At 51.9% G+C, this 19,422-nt stretch overlaps 7 protein-coding genes across 7 annotated transcripts; 5 read left to right on the top strand and 2 right to left on the bottom strand.

Annotated features, from left to right (window-relative positions):
- Positions 1-45: 45 nt before the first annotated feature.
- Positions 46-882, top strand: K460DRAFT_66640 (uncharacterized protein). The gene has a single exon (XM_040938606.1). It carries the CDS (start codon positions 217-219, stop codon positions 646-648), a length of 432 nt encoding a protein of 143 aa, XP_040790550.1. The 5' UTR covers positions 46-216; the 3' UTR covers positions 649-882.
- A 233-nt stretch (positions 883-1,115) lies between these two features.
- On the top strand, positions 1,116-1,362 carry K460DRAFT_403297 (uncharacterized protein; the record flags this gene model as incomplete). The annotated part of the gene is made up of 2 exons (XM_040936615.1): positions 1,116-1,283; positions 1,333-1,362. The coding sequence occupies 2 exons, from the start codon at positions 1,116-1,118 to the stop codon at positions 1,360-1,362; spliced, it is 198 nt and encodes a 65-aa protein (XP_040790549.1).
- A 767-nt stretch (positions 1,363-2,129) lies between these two features.
- On the top strand, positions 2,130-8,144 carry K460DRAFT_414622 (DEAD/DEAH box helicase-like protein). The gene is made up of 2 exons (XM_040937687.1): positions 2,130-3,161; positions 3,252-8,144. The coding sequence occupies exons 1-2, from the start codon at positions 2,430-2,432 to the stop codon at positions 7,923-7,925; spliced, it is 5,406 nt and encodes a 1,801-aa protein (XP_040790548.1). The 5' UTR covers positions 2,130-2,429; the 3' UTR covers positions 7,926-8,144.
- Positions 8,145-9,193: 1,049 nt separating this feature from the next.
- On the bottom strand, positions 9,194-11,337 carry K460DRAFT_307755 (elongation of fatty acids protein 3). The gene is made up of 4 exons (XM_040930080.1): positions 10,491-11,337; positions 10,373-10,442; positions 10,110-10,322; positions 9,194-10,054 (listed from the first exon to the last, which is right to left on the bottom strand). Exons 1-4 carry the CDS (start codon positions 10,899-10,901, stop codon positions 9,693-9,695), a joined length of 1,056 nt encoding a protein of 351 aa, XP_040790547.1. The 5' UTR covers positions 10,902-11,337; the 3' UTR covers positions 9,194-9,692.
- Positions 11,338-11,929: 592 nt separating this feature from the next.
- K460DRAFT_66551 (protein phosphatase 2A regulatory B subunit) lies at positions 11,930-14,780 on the bottom strand. Its single transcript, XM_040938605.1, has 6 exons — positions 14,548-14,780; positions 14,073-14,459; positions 13,410-14,018; positions 12,787-13,356; positions 12,605-12,732; positions 11,930-12,551 (listed from the first exon to the last, which is right to left on the bottom strand). The coding sequence occupies exons 1-6, from the start codon at positions 14,581-14,583 to the stop codon at positions 12,194-12,196; spliced, it is 2,088 nt and encodes a 695-aa protein (XP_040790546.1). The 5' UTR covers positions 14,584-14,780; the 3' UTR covers positions 11,930-12,193.
- Positions 14,781-15,428: 648 nt separating this feature from the next.
- Positions 15,429-17,639, top strand: K460DRAFT_307749 (transcription factor tfiiic complex a box associated subunit sfc1; the record flags this gene model as incomplete). Its single annotated transcript, XM_040930079.1, has 5 exons — positions 15,429-15,596; positions 15,656-16,028; positions 16,084-16,161; positions 16,210-16,318; positions 16,367-17,639. The coding sequence occupies 5 exons, from the start codon at positions 15,429-15,431 to the stop codon at positions 17,568-17,570; spliced, it is 1,932 nt and encodes a 643-aa protein (XP_040790545.1). The 3' UTR covers positions 17,571-17,639.
- Positions 17,640-17,839: 200 nt separating this feature from the next.
- Positions 17,840-19,268, top strand: K460DRAFT_363993 (cytochrome c oxidase subunit VI). The gene is made up of 4 exons (XM_040932926.1): positions 17,840-18,106; positions 18,237-18,282; positions 18,391-18,508; positions 18,651-19,268. Exons 1-4 carry the CDS (start codon positions 17,943-17,945, stop codon positions 18,767-18,769), a joined length of 447 nt encoding a protein of 148 aa, XP_040790544.1. The 5' UTR covers positions 17,840-17,942; the 3' UTR covers positions 18,770-19,268.
- The last annotated feature ends 154 nt before the right edge of the window (positions 19,269-19,422 follow it).

Here is a 19,422-nt window from a genome sequence, read left to right as displayed (position 1 = left end):
TCACAGAAGTGAAACAGAGCCAACGTTGTCACGACTGTGAACATAGCCAGCCACGCTACCTCATTTCTTATCTACTGCCTTATAGACCCCTCGGATGGCTTCATGACCACTAACTAGAACGCTTAAACCGTGGCGCCAGTTTTGTCGAATGTGCAAGGAGTGACAGTTCGCTCTCGCACCCGCGGCCTTTACTCTCCTCCATCTTTCATCACACCGATGACCCGTCTCTTGTGCGCATACACTGCATCTTTCATTTCGACCTCTTTTGGCGACTCCAGCCAAAGCCATAACCATTGCAGTCTAGCGGCTTGCTTCCCTTGGCCAGCAGACAAACATCAATGCTCATCCTCTCACCAACCACATGAACTCATAGAGATGTCAGTGTGGGTTCGACAGCCAATCAACGCGCGTATGCCTCCTTCGTCGTCGACTGCACTACCCAGACCTGTGGTTGAGAGGTGCTTTTCCGCGCGTCGACTTCAACTAGTGCTGGCCTGGCAGACCGCCATTTCCAAACCTTCTTCGAGCAAAGACGAGTCGACCTGGCGTCTCCTAACATTGCTTATCCGGCTGCGGCTGCTCTTCCCCAGCGAATCGTGCATCTGTATCATTTCTCATCCCTGTCTCCTTTGGTTACACATTGCGTGAATGTCCCTATCCGATCTGTAGTATCCGTCGCCACGTTTGATTACCGCTGCTGGAAATGCCCATCTCAAAACCAATCTCGGGCCTACCGCCCGGGGAAGGGCTTCATCTACCGCTCGTACTCCCTTCCAACGGGTCCAGTATCTCATTCCAGTCCTGCTTCTTCTAATCTAGCCTTCCTTGATGCCAGCCGCCTTCCCGTACGGGCCGTTGCAACTGTGATTGTTTCTTGTCCAAACAACTAAGCCTGCCAGCTAGATCTACTTCGCTGCCAGCCACCTACCAAAACCCCGAACAAGACTATTTAAGGCCCAACGACTACATTGGTGTCTCGTTCTCCAGAGCATCCTTCTACCTCCCCCCCATAGCAATACCTCATCCAGACCATTGTTTCAAGTCCTGAAGAAATTACTACTACGCTCTCTACACCATATACCACGCCAACCAAACGAACATTCTGAACGATCAACATGGCCGTTACTATCGTTGCGATGGCGAATAATTCCGACTTTGTACATACACAGAAGCATCATGACACCGCAAGCTCCCAGTCACCTCTAGACAGCTCGAGGGACGACCCACCATCTCCTCCCCCTCAACCACCACCAAGCCCGGCTGGTTGGAATCGCCCTATCTCGGTAGGTTGTATCACATTAGCTGTTGGCGTGTGCTGACTACCACGCTAAGCTTGACTCCCTTGCGCCGCTTGAGATCTAAATTCTGGGGTAGTGTCGGGCATTTCAGTCAGTATAACCTCCGCGGAAGATCGCCTTCACTGACCTTGCTTGCACAGAATCGAAACTCTCGCTCTTCTCCGCATAGCACCTTGCTTCTTCTATTCGACTGTATCATCAACATTCCCTTCCCTCAACATTCGATTCTGCTGGACGCTGCATTTGTGTCGAGTCGCTTCCCACTCCCACCCGGCGGATCGGGCCTTCCAGGTCGCCCTCCAATGCTTCTACAATATGGCGCATTATTTTCGTTTGAGCATGTTGAATTGGTGTCGATGGTCTGAGGGCATCTATGGTATACAATCTACGAGGCGTCGATATGGCGATTTGTGGCGCACTTTTGTGGCCTCTCTTTTTTCGGATTCTTTGCGCTCAGGCGCCTACAAGCTTTTATGCAGATGCTCGGTGTCAATAAACGGCTCTTCGTATCCTCCAAACCGTTGCATCCTCTACCGAGGAATGTGCAACATAGCGCACTGTGATAGCTTCAATAATGGCATCTCAACCAAGCTCTTACTGCTAATTCCTACTTCTGAATCTTCACATTGCAAGGGCAGCTACTTGAAATGCCGCAATGGACGTCTATTCAGCAACTCTTTAGCGAGACCATCGCTGTTGAATGTCCCATTCTCGGCCTTGGCGACCGTTCCAATCATGGTGGGGCGCTGCTGCTCTCGCCCTCGCTTACTGTACTAGCGCGCACTCCATACCTAGGTATGCTCCACTCCGCCTCAACATAGCAACCAAACACCTCAGCTGACGTGCGTTCATACTTGACACGCCGTCCCCTCTTCTACCAAAAAAACGCCCAAACTACGGGCTTCCGAAAGAGTTAAAATACAAAAGACGACAAGGCTACAGCTACGAAACAGTTGTTCCTGCAAATCGACGGCATAGCTATCCGCCATCGGCGGCTATCCGCTGCAACCTGACAGCATCTGTCAACTCCTACTTGACCAAAAGGGCAAACGCTCCTCGTCGCCCTGATTCTTGCTGACGGTTCAGCACTGACCTCATAGCCTGCCCCTCACCCTTGATAGAGAAACCAGCATGGCCAGCGATAAGCCATCAGAGACGGACACATCGAACCAGATCATCCAATGGTATGCCAAACTCTACAGTCGCCGTGTAGACCTTGTGGGCGACTTCGCAGGTAGCGAGCGTTTCCTCGTTCACGGAGAATCACTTCTTCTTCACTGCTTCAGCGACCCGCACATCGACTTCGATCCGGGATATCAGCTGTTACACGCCTCGTATGCAGTTGAGAAATTTCTACAGGCTCTCGTCTCCCGGTGTTGTAACTTCCACCTTGCCTTCTTCGACGAACACCAAGAGCTTTGCGTGCCCCAGGATGCGTCACCGGCACTTAGCGAGAAGTATCTACTTGCACGAGCAGCCATCATTCGCCATCTCAAAGTCAATTTACCAGATGCTATTCCCGACATCGAGGTCAGGGTTTTCCCTTCGACAATATCTGACACCTTCGCGGAGTATCTGAAGACGACAGACATCTACTTTGTGCTTTGCCATGACGGTGCCTCATTCAAGGACATCCGAAAGCGGATGATCTCACGGAAGGATCTAGACGCTCTTCAAAGTGAAGACCGAAGCCTACATGAACGCCAACAGCAGCATAAGGCATCATTCCGCACACTCATATATAGATTTATGCAGCGAGGTTACAGCGCCGCGCTGATCAATGGATTGGAATGGCAAGACACCAAGGTGGTGACCACAGTACTTGAGCATCCACGGTCAATGAATCTTGAATTACCATCGACGGTAAGCAAAACCACAATACGCTGAAGGTTTTCAGGGTGTTGAAACTAGGCTCAGTGTTGAGAGTTGCGGAACTGACCACCTCATGTATAGGACCTTAAGTTGTGCGAGAGAGTCACCGACATTGTAGATTTATCCCACATGCGCGGCTTTTTGCAGACAATCAGGGCGTCATGTGATCAACTTCTCACTGAGCGAGAGTATCTTACGGTGTTAGTTGCCTCGAAACTTGCATCGTCGGGCCAGGACGAGCTCTCTTCCGCTCTTCTGCACCACACATCATTACTCGCAGACCTCCGTCTGTCGGACCGACCTATTGCGAACCAAACAGTGTCCGAGGAAGTCAAAAACTTCATCCTTGATTTCTGTCGAGAAGCACGCAAGTTCGTTGGTAGCCCAGCATGGGCAGACGCTTTCGCCGGACACCCTGAGTGCGATGTTGCGGATCTTATTGATGGACGGCTGTTCGCTTCCTGCGCGCAGCACCCAACATCACAGGGCAGCGAGCTTTACGAGACACTACAAAAGGCGACAGCGGCTTTGATTGGTCGAGATCTGCCGGATCAATCAAGCCAAGGCTCAGGAGCCACGAAAGATTCAGCTCCAAGCAACGGTCAGAATGATCAAGATTCTTCTTACGCGGTACTTCCATTTACCAACAGTACTTTCGACGAACACCTCGCTCCTATTCAGCTGGATGTATCTCGATCTGGTGGCAAAGCAGAGCAAACTACAGCCGCGATCTTTCGCGAAGTTTCTCACTGGCACAACCAGCGTTCATTAAATCAGAAAACGAGAGTTGTAACCGAGAAGGACCCGAAGATAGCAAAGAAAGCTCTACGCCGCAACCAGTTCTTCATGGCTGAAATGACTTCGTACGCTGCTAGTCTTACCAATGCTGTTGGTAAGGTGCTCGATCCTGAGACCATTACTCTTGGGGATAAATCAAAATCGGTTGCTCCGAAGTCTCTGACACCAAGCCAAAGTCTTGAGAATAGAAAGCCAAAGCAGGCACAGAAAAAGGGCACCAAGAACATCAACGCCTCGAAACAAGCCATGCTGGCTGACATCGAAGCAAGCTCGAAGAGGAAGGATGAAGAGAGCGCGAAACAATTGTACCAAGCTTGGGGTGTGTTCTGCGACGGCCTGGAAAAGCAGATTGATCTGCCATCGAGATACAACAAGGCTCGACAGTACTTGGCTAATCTTAACAGCGAGTCTAAGCGTCAGACTCTTGGACCAGAAGTGCGCGTCTACATGCTCAATGTGCTTTTGGAGATGTGGATACGCTTCTGCAAAGACGGGGCCAAGGAAAAGGGGCTATACGTCGCCGCTCTTATATTTGACACAGCCCGGACTCTTTGCAGCCTTCCCAGTGTTACCAAGACGATTGCAATCTGCCTTACAACGACTGTGGATCGCCTGAAACTGCCTGCACTTCAAGTGCCCCGGGAGCAAGGTGATCGGAAGCTTCCTTTCAAGTTTGCTTTGGAGGAAACCTCGGTCTCGGATCTTGCTTTGACCCTAACCCCAGAGGAATTCCAACTGCTTCATTGCGGACCGTACTTTGATCGGACCATTGATTCTGCGCCCGACTCTCGTGTACCCTTCGAGCCTGATGCGTGGCAACGACGAGTTCTGGATGAAATTGACGCACGGCGCAGCTTACTCGTCATCGCTCCGACCTCGGCCGGTAAAACTTTCATCTCTTTCTACGCCATGAAGCAAGTACTCGAGTCCAACAATGAGGACGTGCTGGTGTATGTCGCTCCTACAAAAGCGTTGGTCAATCAGATTGCGGCTGAGATTCAAGCTCGCTTCTCAAAGAACTACAAATATAGCCAGTCGGTGTGGGGCATTCATACGCGCGACTATCGGATTAACAACCCTACCGGATGTCAAATCCTAGTAACAGTACCTCATATATTGCAAATTATGCTGCTTGCACCGAGCAACGCCAAGGGCTGGTCGGAGCGTGTCAAATGGATCATCTTCGATGAAGTCCACTGTATTGGCCAAGCCGAGGACGGCTTGGTTTGGGAACAGCTACTGCTCATGGCTCCATGCCCTATTATTGCGCTTTCTGCGACAATCGGCAACGCCGAGGCTTTCAACGACTGGCTAGCCGCTACTCAGAAGGCGGCTGGGCAAGAGCTTGTAATGGTTCAACACCCACATCGATACTCCGATCTACGAAAATTCGTGTACACTCCACCTGCTAAGCGGGATCCGGCCAGCTATCTACCTCTACCCACCCAGCGTTCATTTGCCCAACTCGGACTGGATGAACATACGGATTTTGCTTTCTTGCACCCGGTGTCCAGCTTGATCAATCGTACACGCGGCTTACCGTCAGATCTTACGCTCGAGGCACGCGATTGCCTTACATTGTGGCAGAGCTTGTCGAAGCACCAAACCAAGGAGTATCCCGTAGATAAGTCGCTGAATCCCTCCGCGGTCCTGCCTACTATTATCAAGAAGGCGGACATCATAAAATGGCAGACTGCTCTAAAGGACATTCTTTCCGCATGGATGGCAGACGATGCGTCTCCATTTGAAATCGTCCGTAAATATCTTAGCAGCTCAATCGCCAATTTTTCTCTTAGCCAGCGGGATGAAAATGCTGAGGTTACTAATGATGCTTCGCAGGTAGACGAGATGGAGATGGAGATCACTCATGATATCTCAAGTATTCTACCCTTACTAGCCGATCTACAACTGCAAGACGCACTTCCAGGCATCATTTTCAATTACGATCGCTCGATCTGCGAGAGGATGTGTCAAACTCTGCTCAAGCAGTTAACGGAGGCTGAGGTCTCCTGGAAGCAATCAAGCCCAAAGTGGAAAGATAAGCTAGCGCAGTGGGAAGAATGGAAGAAAGAAGTTGCTCGGCGAGAGAAGCAAGGTCTTCGCGGTGAGGCATCCAAAGGCATGACGAAACAAGACCAGATGAGGGAAGCAGCAAATGTAGAAGTTAGCGCATTCGCCTCATTTGACCCGAACAAGCCCCTTGATGGCTTTCACTTTGCGGATAACAAGAAGCTTTCGCAAGAAGAGCTCGAGGCCCACGTAAAAGAACTGCGCTATCGCGGATGTGACGAATGGCTCATCGATGGCCTACGGCGAGGTATCGGTGTTCATCACGCTGGTCTGAACCGCAAATATCGATACTGTGTTGAGATGCTCTTCCGAAGGGGATATCTACGGGTTGTCATTGCTACTGGAACGCTCGCGTTGGGTATCAACATGCCTTGTAAGACCGTAGTCTTCTCGGGTGACTCAGTCTTCTTGACGGCACTCAACTTCCGACAAGCTGCTGGCCGTGCTGGCCGTCGAGGTTTTGACATGCTCGGAAACGTTGTCTTCCATGGCGTGTCGCTCAGCAAGATCCACAAACTGATCAGCTCCCGGTTGCCCGATCTGAACGGGCACTTCCCTATCACGACTACGCTGGTCCTGCGACTATTCACGCTCTTGCATTCGTCTGAAAACTCGCGCTTCGCTGTACGCTGCGTCAATGCGCTATTGTCTCAACCACGACTTTACCTAGGCGGAGAAGACGCAAAATTGACGGTGCTCCATCATCTACGTTTCTCCATCGAATACCTCCGGAGGCAACACCTCCTTGATGGTCAAGGTGTGCCTCTCAACTTTGCGGGCGTTGTTAGCCATCTCTATTTCACGGAGAATTCATCGTTCGCATTCCATGCCCTGCTGAAGGATGGATACTTCCACGAGCTGTGTGCAAAGATCGATACCAATAGGGAATTAGTGTTGCGTGAGCTCATGCTGACAATGTCACATCTCTTTGGGCGACGCCATTGTCGACAAGCCGACGAGGAGTACGTAGAAGAAGTGGTCAAGAAGAGCCCATCGATTGTTTTCCTGCCGCCCTTACCTGAGCAGGCTGCAAATGTCCTACGCCGCCACAACAAAACTACGCTAGACATTTTCGCGGCTTATGTCCGTACATTTGTCGATCAGCACGTCCAGGAGCCGGACAATACACTTCCCTTGACTGCAGTCACAGTCGGTGGCGACTCCTCTTCGAGACTAGGGGATGGTCAACATCGAGATATTAAGGCTCGCTCTGCATTCGTCGCACTCTCGGGATACGACGACAACTTCGAATCTATTCATGACCTCTGTTCTACAAGCCGATCCGGCGTTTTTCTCGAAGAAGCAGTCGTACCAAATGTTGGTCTATACCCAGAAGATTCGGATTTACCGCTCAATGCGTACTTGTATGACTTCTTCATGCACGGCGATGTGAATGCTGTCATCACTGCCAATAAAATCCGCCGTGGAGATATTTGGTTTGTGTTGAACGATCTCAGTATGATATTAGCAACCATCACCACGAGTTTGTCGAACTTCTTGGGCCTCGTAGCTGAGTCTGATCTCGACTTCATTGATGTGCGTGGTGGTGGCGATGACGAGGAAGAGAACAGGGAAGATAAGATGTTGCCGACCGATGCTGCAACGGAGGCTAGCGCGGCTACAAATGCGTCTAATAACAAAGGGCCGGTGAAGCAGGATCTGCCGATCCAGACCAAGAAGAAGTTGAAGAAGAAGGTGATGGACTCTTGGGACGACGAAGCGTCGGAGGAGGACTCAGAGTCGGAAGCTAGTGACTGGGATGCCGATGATGATGGCAACCAGGAGGCGCCGGCTTGGGAAGAGGGTGCTGGGTTACTGAACGTCTTGAAGGCTTTCAAGGCACTCAAAGAGGATTTTGACACCAAGTTCAAGGCTATGTGGGCTTAAGAGATGCGCATGGATGTAGATTGCGGGTTTACGAACGGAGACGAGCGATGAATTATGCATCACGCGGACGCTTATCATTAGGATATCGGCACGACCTTTTCAAGGGCATTCCCTTCGTTACATGTATTTAGAAACAGAGTAGACACTCACTTAGTAGAGCATGAATAGCTAGACATCTCTCACCACCTGCAGTCTCGCTCCGTTTACATAGTGCAAACCCAAACAGCCTAGAAGCTCTTCGTAACGCTTCATTAGACAAGCAACGTATGTACATGATATCATAGAGAGTCGAGTACCCCACCCTTGACTCGTACATATAGTTAAGGGACATGAAGTAATGTGTGTATACAGCACATAATCTACGTGAGGTAACTGACCTTGCTTTGACCAGTTACTATTGGTTTCATCGCGCATGTACGTAATTTCATAGAATCCAAGCTATAAGCTCTTGGAATATTGGGCACATGTCATTGTACTACCCTTACTTCTTCTGGTTGAGCTTGAACGGTGTGAATTTTGTTCCGCGACCGCGCTTGACATACTCTGCGTATTGGGGATATGTAGCTTCCCAAGTCTGAGTCTTGGATAGAGAGTGCCGCGCATACGTCTTTGACGTGCAGTAACAAGCGTTCATATAAAAAGGTCAGTGCTTAGGGATTGCGAGACATTGAAAAGTGAAGCCATCTGTTTTCTAGTCTTTCTTGTACACTAGTTAGCATTGACGTAGCTTTGAATGCTACGTGTATCAGGGAACGCGCATAAGTATAGTTAACATCTCTTCCCACTTGTTCCTGAAGCTGAGAAACGGTTCTAGCGCGAACCAGTGGACAGCCTCCTAGGCCCCTGTCGCGGATACATAGGGAGATAGCGGCCGCCCCAAGAGATGAGCGGGGAGGACTTTGCGGTACTGGCGGGCTTTGTAGGACCGTTGTAATGATGCTTGATGTAGGCGGCGGGTCTCGAGAAAGCGACACCAACCGATTTCATGAACGCGAGCCAGGCGGACGCAAGTTGTGAGAACAGACGGAAGAGACGTGCTGGTGAGGCTAATTGGGATCGATCAGGCAGAATCACGGTCCCTGTGATATTGTGAAGCGTTGGCAAACGTTCAAGTGCTTCAGCCGTATAGAGAACTGCAAGATAACCTTACTTAGTCTTAGTCCTCACACAAAAATGTAAGAGACGTGGGTAGATATAATAAAACATGCAACTGCTCATTTGCACGCAACGTCAAGGGGATGAACAACTTAGGGCCAGAAGTCATCAATGTGGTAATAGTGCATTGCGTTTTTCATTTCTTCTGTTCTGTATAGTAGTACAAACAAACAAGCAAACATTGCGAGCCGCCATTGCCCCCTCCCAAAAAAAAAAGAATTAACCCAACACCAGTAATCATCGTGATTTTCCAACCGACGACCATGCTCTTACATGCTTTTATCGTAACACAGGGTGTACCACTTATTGGCACCTCCCCTAAACATAGCAATTACAATGGAATATGAAATGTGGCCCTCTAGGGTGATATTTGATGAAGGTAAGGAGCCGTGTGTGGCTCCTGTTCACGGGGTCGTTCTCGGGGCCTGCGCGGAAGGTCCTAAGACGTTGTGAAATTTGCGACTGGTGGCCGAAAGCGGAAAGTTGCGTTAAGGCCGTGGAGGGCTTCAAGTTCGACACGGGTGAGAGATACCGTGCGATGCTTCGGAATTGGGACTTGAGCCAAGCTCGAGTTTCTGCGCCGCGCTCCTTCCACAGTTTTTCAAGCCGTCCTTAAGCCTTGCGGCTCCTGGTAGCGCGCCCATTGGGAGTTCCGTTGGGGGAGGCGCCTGTGGTATGTCCATTAGCAACCACCTGGCCAACGCGCGAGACAGAAAGACGCCTGCGGGCTTCACCAACAGTCGGCACCTTCTCATCCTTCATCTCCACAAGCGCAGACGTAGCCCTGCGGCGGCCCTTGGGCACGGGCTTCTTGTACGTAGCGAAGTAGAAGGCGAGGAAGAGGAAGAGGTACGACGTAATGATGCAGATGCCCGAGATGGCGGCGAATTCCTCGCCTGCGCATTTACCCAGGTTTGGCATGTGTGGCCAGTAGGTGCTCGTGAAGTACGTGTACGAGGCGAAGTAGATGAAGCCTAGAGGTTGTTAGACTGTGGCATAGGTATAGCGCATGGAGGTGGAATGGCATACCGAGATCGAGGACGAATTGGGTAATCTGGCCAACGGTGATGTACTTCTTCCACCAGATGCGGATGCCACGTGCGCTCTGGAAGTAGTACCAGTACATGACGACATGAACAGCTAGGTTGAGGGTAATGACGGGCCATGAGACAGGCGTGTGGCCGATGAGCTGGGTATAGCAGAGAAGAGCGGTCGCGCCATGGTGGTAGGTGTGGAGGAAGGCTATTCTAGTTAGTGAAGCTCTCCACAACAAAAAATTCGGGCGCGCATACTCAGGGGCTTCTTCTTCAGGAACAGGAAGCAGGTGTCGATCAGCTCCACGAATTTGGTGAGGTAGTTGAGCTACGCAAAGTCAGCTACGAGCCAAAGCCAGGTCTCGCAAAATCTTACATAGTACAGGATGACAAGCTTATCCGTCCATCCGCCCTCATAGTCGCAAATAGCAAAGAAAATGCCCTTCCTCGCCACCGTGGGGATCAACTGTTCGGCGAACAGCGCAAGCAGTATCCCACTAATAGCTGTGAGGTAAAAGTTGTGCACCTTGAACAAGAAGTTGAGCTTGAAGGGCTCGCGGTTGCGCATCAGCTCCCTGCCGCCAAAGATTATAATGTAGTAGGTAATGAGCGTGACTGCGCACGTCTTGAAGGTCGAGAGCGGCGTCTCGCCCTGTACGAAGCGGAAATCCTGAGGTTTGTAGCCGGCGATGGGCTCGAAGACTCGCTCGAAGATGGGCCATAGCTCGAGGCCGAAGGGGCGGTCGAGCGTGGGCACGCCGTACTGGATCCAACTGGGCTTACTCATTGTGCGAGATTTGAGGTGGCGGTAGCAGGGTGGGAGAAGTGGTCTCGTTGGAGGGCGGTCGGGTGCCTTTTTTTAGAGGAAGACTTGGGAGGATTGCGCCTGTAAGTCGGGGCCAAGGTAAACAAAGAGAAAAGTAAAGCAAGGCAGCAGCGGCCCAAGGAGCGACGAAGAAGAGGGGGGGAAGAAGGAGAAAGAGACACGATCCCAATGCCGAGCAGAAGGAAGTGTGGTGGGCAAGGCGGGATTTTTTATCACCGCAATGTTTTTCTGGGTGAGCGGGAAAGGAGGTCGGAGATGAATGCTGGGGTCTTCCGCGATTCCCGCAGATTGGCCCAAAGTTTGGGACACGGTGCAGGCCGAGGCGAATAGCCAAGCTGTGATTGGATGCTGACTGATATTGGGCTCGGGTCTTGTACAGTACACGTCTCTCTCGCGCCTGTTCTAATTTGTTCTAATTCTAATCCAACATTGTCTCTAGTCGACTCTGGAGCCGATTGGGATGGTCAAGGACAAATTGGGAAAGACTTGCCTGGAAGCCTTGGCGCCCGAAAGCCGAAGCGCGCCTTCACGTGTAAAAGACGCATGCTGAGGGTAATAGACTATATTTCAAGACGTGTAAAGGGTGTTGTGAAGTACTCCACGTCGACGAGCGGGCAGCAGCATATTACGTTTGAACAATCTACATTCCGTGTCTATCCATGTGAAGAGAAGCCCCTGTCCAGCCAGCTTGCACTCCCACCAAAGCAACTTCGTCGTAACCCGTAACACCGTATGAAATCCATCTTTATTTTTGACACCCAGAAACAAAATAAAAAGAGAGCCGCAACCGCTATGATGCCAACAGTGAACCACACACACACAATATCGCAGCGACAATCTTTCCATGACGGAACAAGGGGCGGAGAACTAGAAAAGGAGAGAAAGGAAAAATGCCAGGGCGCGCGCAGCGTCAGGAGACAGACTAGACGACTCTGGTGATGGTTCCCCCAGAGTTTGCCCGCGCACGTCCAGTAGGCGCCCGAGAAGAGACGGCGACGTTGCCTGAAGAATGGGGCCGACTGTTGCTCCGCGGTCGCGCAGCTGGCCGCCGACCACTTGATGCGTGATGCTCCACCTGGTGAGTAGGGTGCCGGCGCTGCAAAGACGCAAGCACAAAGACGTCAGATCCACCTGAACCGAAATGTAATTCTTGAACAAGAAGAAGACCTAGTACAAGTCTAGGGATAGGATTAAGAGTACATCGATTTCGCCCACAGACAATTCTCAATCCCGACTTCTAGAGGACGTGAGAATCAACGTACCGAAGTCTGACTGCTCTGGCGCTCATACTCCTTCGGCCGCCTCTCTCTTGAAGCCGTTCCGTCGTCCTGCAGGCGGAGGTTCTCTAGTCGTCCTTGACTAAGCGGATCCGAATCGTCTAACCTCATGGGCGAGGCCGCAGTCGACGATGACAGCCCTGGCTTCTCCACCGTCCCGTTTTGACGTGCTTCGGCGAGCTTCGAGAGCTTGTCCCATCGATCTTGTCGGCTCTTTTGTCTTTCACCGGCATTGTTCTGAGATTCCGCGTAGTCGTGCGAGCAATCATCGAACAACTGTGGGTTGACTTCCATGAAGAGTTTCATAGCGTTGTATACCATGCCGTGAATGGTTCTAAAATGTGGCATCAGTGCATCTGCGAATACAGCATTCCTGCAAAGACTTACCGGTTCCAGTGTCCCTTCGAGTTCTCGTACAATGGAGCAAACATGATGGGCAGAATAACCTCGACATTATCACTAACCAGGTTGCAGAAATACTCATTGTTCCAGAAGTAGAGTGCCCGCTCGGCGACCTGCAATCTCGTTAGGGATGCAAACAGAGAGAATAAAAAGGAATGTGGACATACCTGGAAGTGAGGGCTGGCCACCGACTTCGCTAACTGGTTGAAAAGCGGCTCTTGAACCTTGGCAAACTCGGCGGGATCCATGACCTCAAAAATGTCCTCTACTTCGTTCAAAAACATGACCTCCTTGGTGCTGTTGACTTTCGGCCAATAGCGCAAAAGGCCAAGGACAACCTGGACATGTAAGCCTAGCCTGTTAGATCTGCTGTACGGTCCTACCTCTTCTGTCAAGGCAGCGTCTTTTTCCAAGAATTGAACAATACAGTACGCCAGCTGAGGGTGATACATGCTTAGACTCTTGACTTTGTGCAGCGGGATCAACACTCTTGTGAGAAAAAGCTTGTGCTCTTCCTTTAGGGGCAGTGCAAAGCCATTGATAATGGACCCAAGAATCTCGAGGAGTTCAGCAATGCCATTGAACCTCTCTGTCTCGTACATGAACTGGAAGAAGACGTTGTTGATGGAGCGACGGATGTACGAGCGGAGGTTGAGGAATTTGCCGTATATGCGATGAAGCGTCGTCTTCAGAAAGTCGCGTTCCCGCGGATCTTCCGAATCGAATAGCTCGAGAAGCTTGGACGTGTCAGCAATGATGCGAGATGGTTGGCAAACTAGCGGGGACTCACGTTGAGCACGAAGCTGTGGTCTATATACGCCTTGGCAATGTTTGTGTTGAAATCTTGACTTTCGATAAATCGCAGGAAGAACTCGTAAACGACCTGTATATGCGGCCACGCTACTTCCAAAACAGGCTCATCCTCTTCAGGATCAAATGCCTCGCCTTGCGGGTTCATGGGCGGTGGGATAGGCCGGAACAGGTTCTTGGCGAACATTTCCACCACGCGAGGGTACATCTTCTCTGTGATGACTTGGCGGTTGTTGGCAACGTAGTCGAGCAGCTCGTGTAGGGCTAGGCGTTTGATCTCTTTCGACTTCATGTCGCCACTGGCATCGTTGAAATCGAAGATGATATTACATTGGTCGATCTTCTGCATGAAGAGCTCTTCCCGCTTGTTCGGGGGCACTTCATGGAACCCTGGTAGCTTTTCCAGTTCTCGCTGGCGCTGGTCCGAGATGTCAAAGCGCGAAGAATGTTGCCTCTTCGGCGTCCTAATACCCTCGATGTTGTCTTTGGGGGTTGCTTGGAGGCGGTCGAAGATCAACGACTTCTGGCCCGCCTTGGGGGGTGCCAGGTCGCCTGGCATGGTCTCGGCCGTGCCAGGAGGCGGAATATGCTGTAGCGAGAATGAGCGCTCTACATGTTTAGTTTTTGGAGTGGGTATACTTACAGGAGCGCTTGGGCTAATAATGACACTGGGTGCCAGCGGCTGCCCAAGTCTTGAAGGCGTGCCTGGGCCAGAAGTGCCAGCGCTGGCGCCACCAACACTACCAGGGCTCATCAAGCCCTGCTGCGCAGTGAAGTGAGGTCCCCCGGCCAAAGACCCTGAAGCGGGCTGCTGACCTGGCTGCAACGAGGCAGCGTTCCCCGGGGCGCCATCTGCGGCAGGTTGGTTCTTGCCTCGTGAGTCGGTGAGTTGGGTCTGCGATGACGAGGGAGTGGCCTGAGCCGAGCCAGAGGGCGAATTCGAGGCGCCGTGCGAGGGCGATGCGGTACCGGACGTCGAGTCCTTCTTCTTAGATGACTTGCTATCCTTATTGCGAGAGAGCTGTTCAGACTAGACATGTTAGCCTCTGCGCCTGGAGAGGGGTAATGCTTCGGGTGGTCAAGTGGCGCCGCGTCTAGAGGAACAATGGGGGACTTACGACCCTTTGCCTAAAGCCTTTCATGACTGTCGACATGTGCGCAAGTGCACGTCAAGCGCTGCGGAAGTGTCGCGGACACAGAAGGTCCGAATTGGGGGCTGGCCCTCGTCGAGGCGGCGAGAAAGAGGTCGCGATCCAACAGCGCCAATGGAGAGTAGTATAGCAACGCGCACACGATATCAAAGGGACGGACAGCGTAGAGGTCAGGTCGGCATGGAGGATGGACGCGAAGCCGTAATAGATCGTCGCTAGTGTTGGAGTTCAGGCTGGTGCACGGGAGTCGGCGAGGAGGTAGGAGCTCGCAGAGAGGGGGTCAGACGGCAGCTGGTGCCCTAGCAACCACGTGGTGACGCAATGGGGGTTCTGGCTGAAGGGGGAGCGGTGCGTACGGGCGAGGCGCGAGGAGGATGAAATGCGAGTAGTAGGACGTTTAAGATTGCCAACTCAGGGCTCTACAACTAGACAGCAGCGTGATGGGCAGCGAGCGGTTAGTCGAGTGATTCGCACTAGCCGTACCGGTAGCGAAACGCCCGTGCGTTTGATGGAGACGAGACCCCGCCGATGCGTTGCGTTGCGTTGCGTTGCGTTGATGAGATGTCAAGAGGGCATATATCACTGTTGTAGCTGCGGATAGCCGTGGCGAGGCGAGAGAAGCGTGGAATGAGCATAGTAGTAGAGGGCCCTGTACACCGCTGCGTTGGGCGCCACCACGATGCCCCTCTGATTTATTATCACTCCCCTGAGACGACACTGTCCAGATCCCTGTCTCTGCAGAAGGAAGCTGCAGCATTATTTTCCCTAGTACCAGTACCAGTACCAGTACCAGTACCAGTACCAGTATCAGTATCAGTATCAGCTCCAGCTCCAGCTCCAGCTCCACCATGAACAACAAAGACACTACTGCAAACCACAATGGCGACAGCCCACAGGCTGGGGCTCCATGGCTGCCCATTCCGTCGCGCGCCATCTCAGTCGTCGAGCATCCCTGTATCATCAAAAACCTGGACAAGGGCATTATCTCATTGGGCGGGCCTGTCAAGTTGAGCAAGGTCAGCAGCGCTCCCAGCCTGTCCAAGGTACCACGACGGGCGACTAATACCGCCATTAGGGCCTGCGCTCCAGACTAGAAACCACCACCAACGCCGAGGGCGATGATGAGATCAAGAAACTCATTACCGTGTCTCTGCGGCCAAACGACCCCTTTGCCAAGCGTTTGCTCTCTACGCCTGTGAGAACCAACAACCTCCTTCTCAAGGTCACGGTGCCCAAGCGAACAGGACGTAAACGGAAGCGTGGCACTTCGGGTCCCTTCCTGACCGAAGATGAACTGGCAACCAACAGCAATAGACCCCCAAATGACACGCCTCTCGGCAAGCATGCCTATGCAAGTGCCTCGACCATCTATGCGAGTGTGCGGGACAATGATTCAACCTACAAGGTCGCGCTTGCCGGTGTCGTCGACGAGGCCCATCGATTCCGAAGTAAGTCGTTATGCTTCGGTCTTGCTGGGACAGATGAACGTTTCTAACCAGTCAGGCATGCCTGACTTACAATATGCTGCCGTTCATAACGATACCATGGTCGCACTCAGAGACCACGTTGTTCCTAAACGATGTATGTTTCATTCGAGCCATGCAGTACTACTATCTGACCCAGATGCAGACAGCCAGTTGAAGAAATACACGCTCAACACTGCCGCCGGCGCAGACCTGACCAAGAGCGTCGGTCCGTCGGCCGAGTTTCTGCAGATGCCTATTGCCTTCAACTACCGGTAAGCCTATGATTTCTTTCATCACGAATGGTGCTCACGAACAACCAGATTCCAGCAGAATACGTACGTCAAGTACACTGAACAGGGTGTGGTCAATCTGCAGAAAAGCATCGCCTACAACGCATACACCATCATCAAACCTACCGATGACCATGTGCCGACGGGGCCCAAGCTCAGTCTACCGCCAGAGGAGTCACTCACCCCCTATCTGCAGACCCTGATCAAACACATCAAAGGTGAACTCGAGAAACGGCCCATCATCACTCGGCACTTGCTCTACAACAAGCTCGGATGGGACAAGCGCACAAAACTCAGACAGGCCGCTGTGTATTGTGGCTATTTCTTTGAAAGCGGACCGTGGCGAGAAGCACTCGTGCGTTGGGGCGTCGATCCCCGCAAAGATTCCAAGTACCGAAGGTACCAGACCGTGTCGTTTCTGTCTTACCTCAAGGTGGGTACCTCGAAGCACCACAAAGGCTTCGACCAACATGTTATGAAATTGAGTCAGATGACGCCAGGAGAGCTAAAGACGCAGCACACATTCGACGGCGTCAACGTGTCTCAGACCGGTAACCTCTTTCAGTTCTGCGATATCACGGACCCTCTGATTGCGAAGATTCTGGCCACGGATGATATTCGAACTACGTGCGCCCCGACCTTCCAAGGATGGTACCACGCTGGAACATGGGCAAAAGCAACCGTCATTTTGAAGGACAAGATGAACACGATAATCGGCAAAGAGAGACCAGATGACACCATTTACCAGCGTATCATTGAATGGCCCGAGCAGTGGGACGACCAGACTATAGCAGCCACGTACAAAGAAGAGGTCAACGACCGCCAGGTACACGACGAGAAGAAGAGGGAGCACGATGTCATGCATCACGTCCGATGGGCTGCACGGAATCCGAGATATGCCTTCGAGACGATGGAGACACCAAGTGAACCAGTACGCGAAGCAGAAGCAGAGGAGACTAGCACCGGAGACATTGACATTCCCGAAGACATGACTGAGAATCCCGTCACGGTAGAAGAATTCCTGGACGAGAGTGAGATGGAAGAAAACGGAGACGAAAGCAACGAAGATGAAGATGATGAGGATGAAAATGAGAATGTAAACGATGAAGGCGATGATCAGGATGAGGACGTCGATGGAGTCTGGGAGGCTGACGATGATGGGGACAGTCCTGCCATGTCTGCACGGGCAGCATCAGAAGGCCCAGCGCCCTTTGGCGGGCTTTACAGAGTATAATTTAGTAGTAGTGACTTCGATTTCAGATATAGATTTTGAATGTGGAGGGCTGTCAGAACAGCGCACACTGTGAGGACCAGTAGAAGAGCACTCCAGGTGAGAATAGCGTCTAGTAACCTGTCGCATGGCATTTGTGAAGTGTATTTGACATGTTGTCAGTGTCAAGGTGTCACAGGGACAGGGACAGAAGGCCCCACTTTTCTTGTGCTTGGCTTGCGCAAGGCGCCCGGATCGCCTGAGCTTTCGTTTTCAGAACCTCACCCAAAGGTCGTACCACCGACACCACCGCTCACCATCACACACTAGGCTGTCCCCGTTTAGCCGCCCTTATACACACTCTCGCACCACCCCGAGAGTCAATTGAGACGCAAAATGTCCTTTGTACGCGCTACATCGACGGTCGGCCGAGTGGGCGTGCGAGTCCCGGCCTACCGAGCAACCCCCGTTGCGTGGAACGCACAGCGTGCCTTCTCCCAGTCGGCTGCCGTAAAGAGCGACGCGCACTCCGAGGAGACGTTCGAGGAGTTCACTGCCAGGTATGGTGCATCCAAGGAGGGGTTACATGTTCAGGCTGGGGAAGGAGGTACCCGAGGACCAATGGGCTGCCATTGAGCTCCACCGAGCTTGCCAGGAGCTCTGTCGCTGACATGTGTATCTTCATAACAGGTATGAGAAGGAGTTCGACAAGGTGAACGACGTTTTTGAGCTCCAGGTACGTTTGTCGCGCCCCAATGACGGAATAGCACCGGGATCATCCGATCCAACATGGATGAGTCGACAAGGCGCCTGAAAGAAGAAAAGAGAGCTAATCAATACCCAGCGAAACCTCAACAACTGCTTTGCCTACGATCTCGTCCCCTCGCCTACCGTCATCACGGCTGCTCTGCGCGCGGCCAGGCGTGTCAATGACTTCCCCTCCGCTGTCCGCGTTTTCGAGGGTACGTTTTCTATCAACACCCCTCTACACACCCATGGAGTCATCTTTGCGCGCTTCTAGGCCGAGGAGCTTTCGCATGGAATTTTTTATATAGATACACCAGTAACCACTCAAGGAACGCTGATTACTAACACATGAGTCAGGCATCAAGTTCAAGGTTGAGAACAAGGGCCAATATGCCGAATACGTCGAGGAACTTGAGCCGATACGCGAGGAGCTCGGCATCCCGCTGAAGGAGGCCTTGTATCCCGATGAGAAGTAGACGATCACGCGGTCATGCTGAATGCCCGACATTCCTCCCTTTCTATCTGGCCTCAGAATCTTGGAGCCCACATCGGCTCTACTGTAAACGCCGACATTTCGATGTTTCGATTGGACGAATGGATGGGGAGGGAGGGTGCTGTATCACTACGTGATTTTTCCTTTAGCAATCTGGGTATCGCGGCTATTTTGAAGCGTAGGGTGGTCGTAGTCGTAGATGGAGCGATATCTCGCTGTGGTAGATGTACAGATTTCGTTAACTTCAGAACTTTCCCCACTTGTTGTCTTGTGAAGTCGTTGAATGGGCATATTTTTCAACTTGCTGCAATGACCTGTGGGCCGTTGCTCGAGCTTTTATTCGGTAGGAGGTATGGTCAGGCTGGTTTATAGCGGAGTAGAAGATGACATGGTAAGGCGTCCGTGGAGGATTCCAACAAGTTCTGCGATGCCTAACGACCCTGATAAGAGTCTATTACATCAGTCCTATACATTTCCCCACGAACTAAGACCAAAGCACAACAAATGAGGGGAGACTGCGGGCGTGGATTATCCTCGAGCATTTTGGGAACCAAGAAGATTAGTAGGTACGCAGAGAACTGGAACTATTTAGATAGTACTATTCTACGTGTACGCCTGATAACACGGGGCAGTACA

This window comes from Cucurbitaria berberidis, assembly GCF_010015615.1.
Source record: "Cucurbitaria berberidis CBS 394.84 unplaced genomic scaffold K460scaffold_2, whole genome shotgun sequence".
In the NCBI taxonomy this organism is placed as follows: Eukaryota; Fungi; Ascomycota; class Dothideomycetes; order Pleosporales; family Cucurbitariaceae; genus Cucurbitaria; species Cucurbitaria berberidis.
The sequence above is the reverse complement of the archived record's forward strand: the minus strand, read 5'-3'. Positions and strand labels throughout refer to the sequence as shown.

Coding starts and splice junctions, on each gene's coding strand:
- K460DRAFT_414622 (XM_040937687.1), top strand. CDS start 2,430: ATGGCCAGCGATAAGCCATCAGAGACGGACACATCGAACCAGATCATC. Junction 3,162..3,251: donor ATCTTGAATTACCATCGACG/GTAAGCAAAACC, acceptor CCTCATGTATAG/GACCTTAAGTTGTGCGAGAG.
- K460DRAFT_66640 (XM_040938606.1), top strand. CDS start 217: ATGACCCGTCTCTTGTGCGCATACACTGCATCTTTCATTTCGACCTCT.
- K460DRAFT_66551 (XM_040938605.1), bottom strand. CDS start 14,583: ATGTCGACAGTCATGAAAGGCTTTAGGCAAAGGGTC. Junction 14,460..14,547: donor AAGGCTTTAGGCAAAGGGTC/GTAAGTCCCCCA, acceptor TAACATGTCTAG/TCTGAACAGCTCTCTCGCAA. Junction 12,733..12,786: donor TGGCCAGCCCTCACTTCCAG/GTATGTCCACAT, acceptor ACGAGATTGCAG/GTCGCCGAGCGGGCACTCTA.
- K460DRAFT_307755 (XM_040930080.1), bottom strand. CDS start 10,901: ATGAGTAAGCCCAGTTGGATCCAGTACGGCGTGCCCACGCTCGACCGC. Junction 10,443..10,490: donor AGCTTGTCATCCTGTACTAT/GTAAGATTTTGC, acceptor GACTTTGCGTAG/CTCAACTACCTCACCAAATT. Junction 10,055..10,109: donor CCAATTCGTCCTCGATCTCG/GTATGCCATTCC, acceptor AACAACCTCTAG/GCTTCATCTACTTCGCCTCG.
- K460DRAFT_363993 (XM_040932926.1), top strand. CDS start 17,943: ATGTCCTTTGTACGCGCTACATCGACGGTCGGCCGAGTGGGCGTGCGA. Junction 18,107..18,236: donor TTCGAGGAGTTCACTGCCAG/GTATGGTGCATC, acceptor TCTTCATAACAG/GTATGAGAAGGAGTTCGACA. Junction 18,283..18,390: donor ACGACGTTTTTGAGCTCCAG/GTACGTTTGTCG, acceptor ATCAATACCCAG/CGAAACCTCAACAACTGCTT.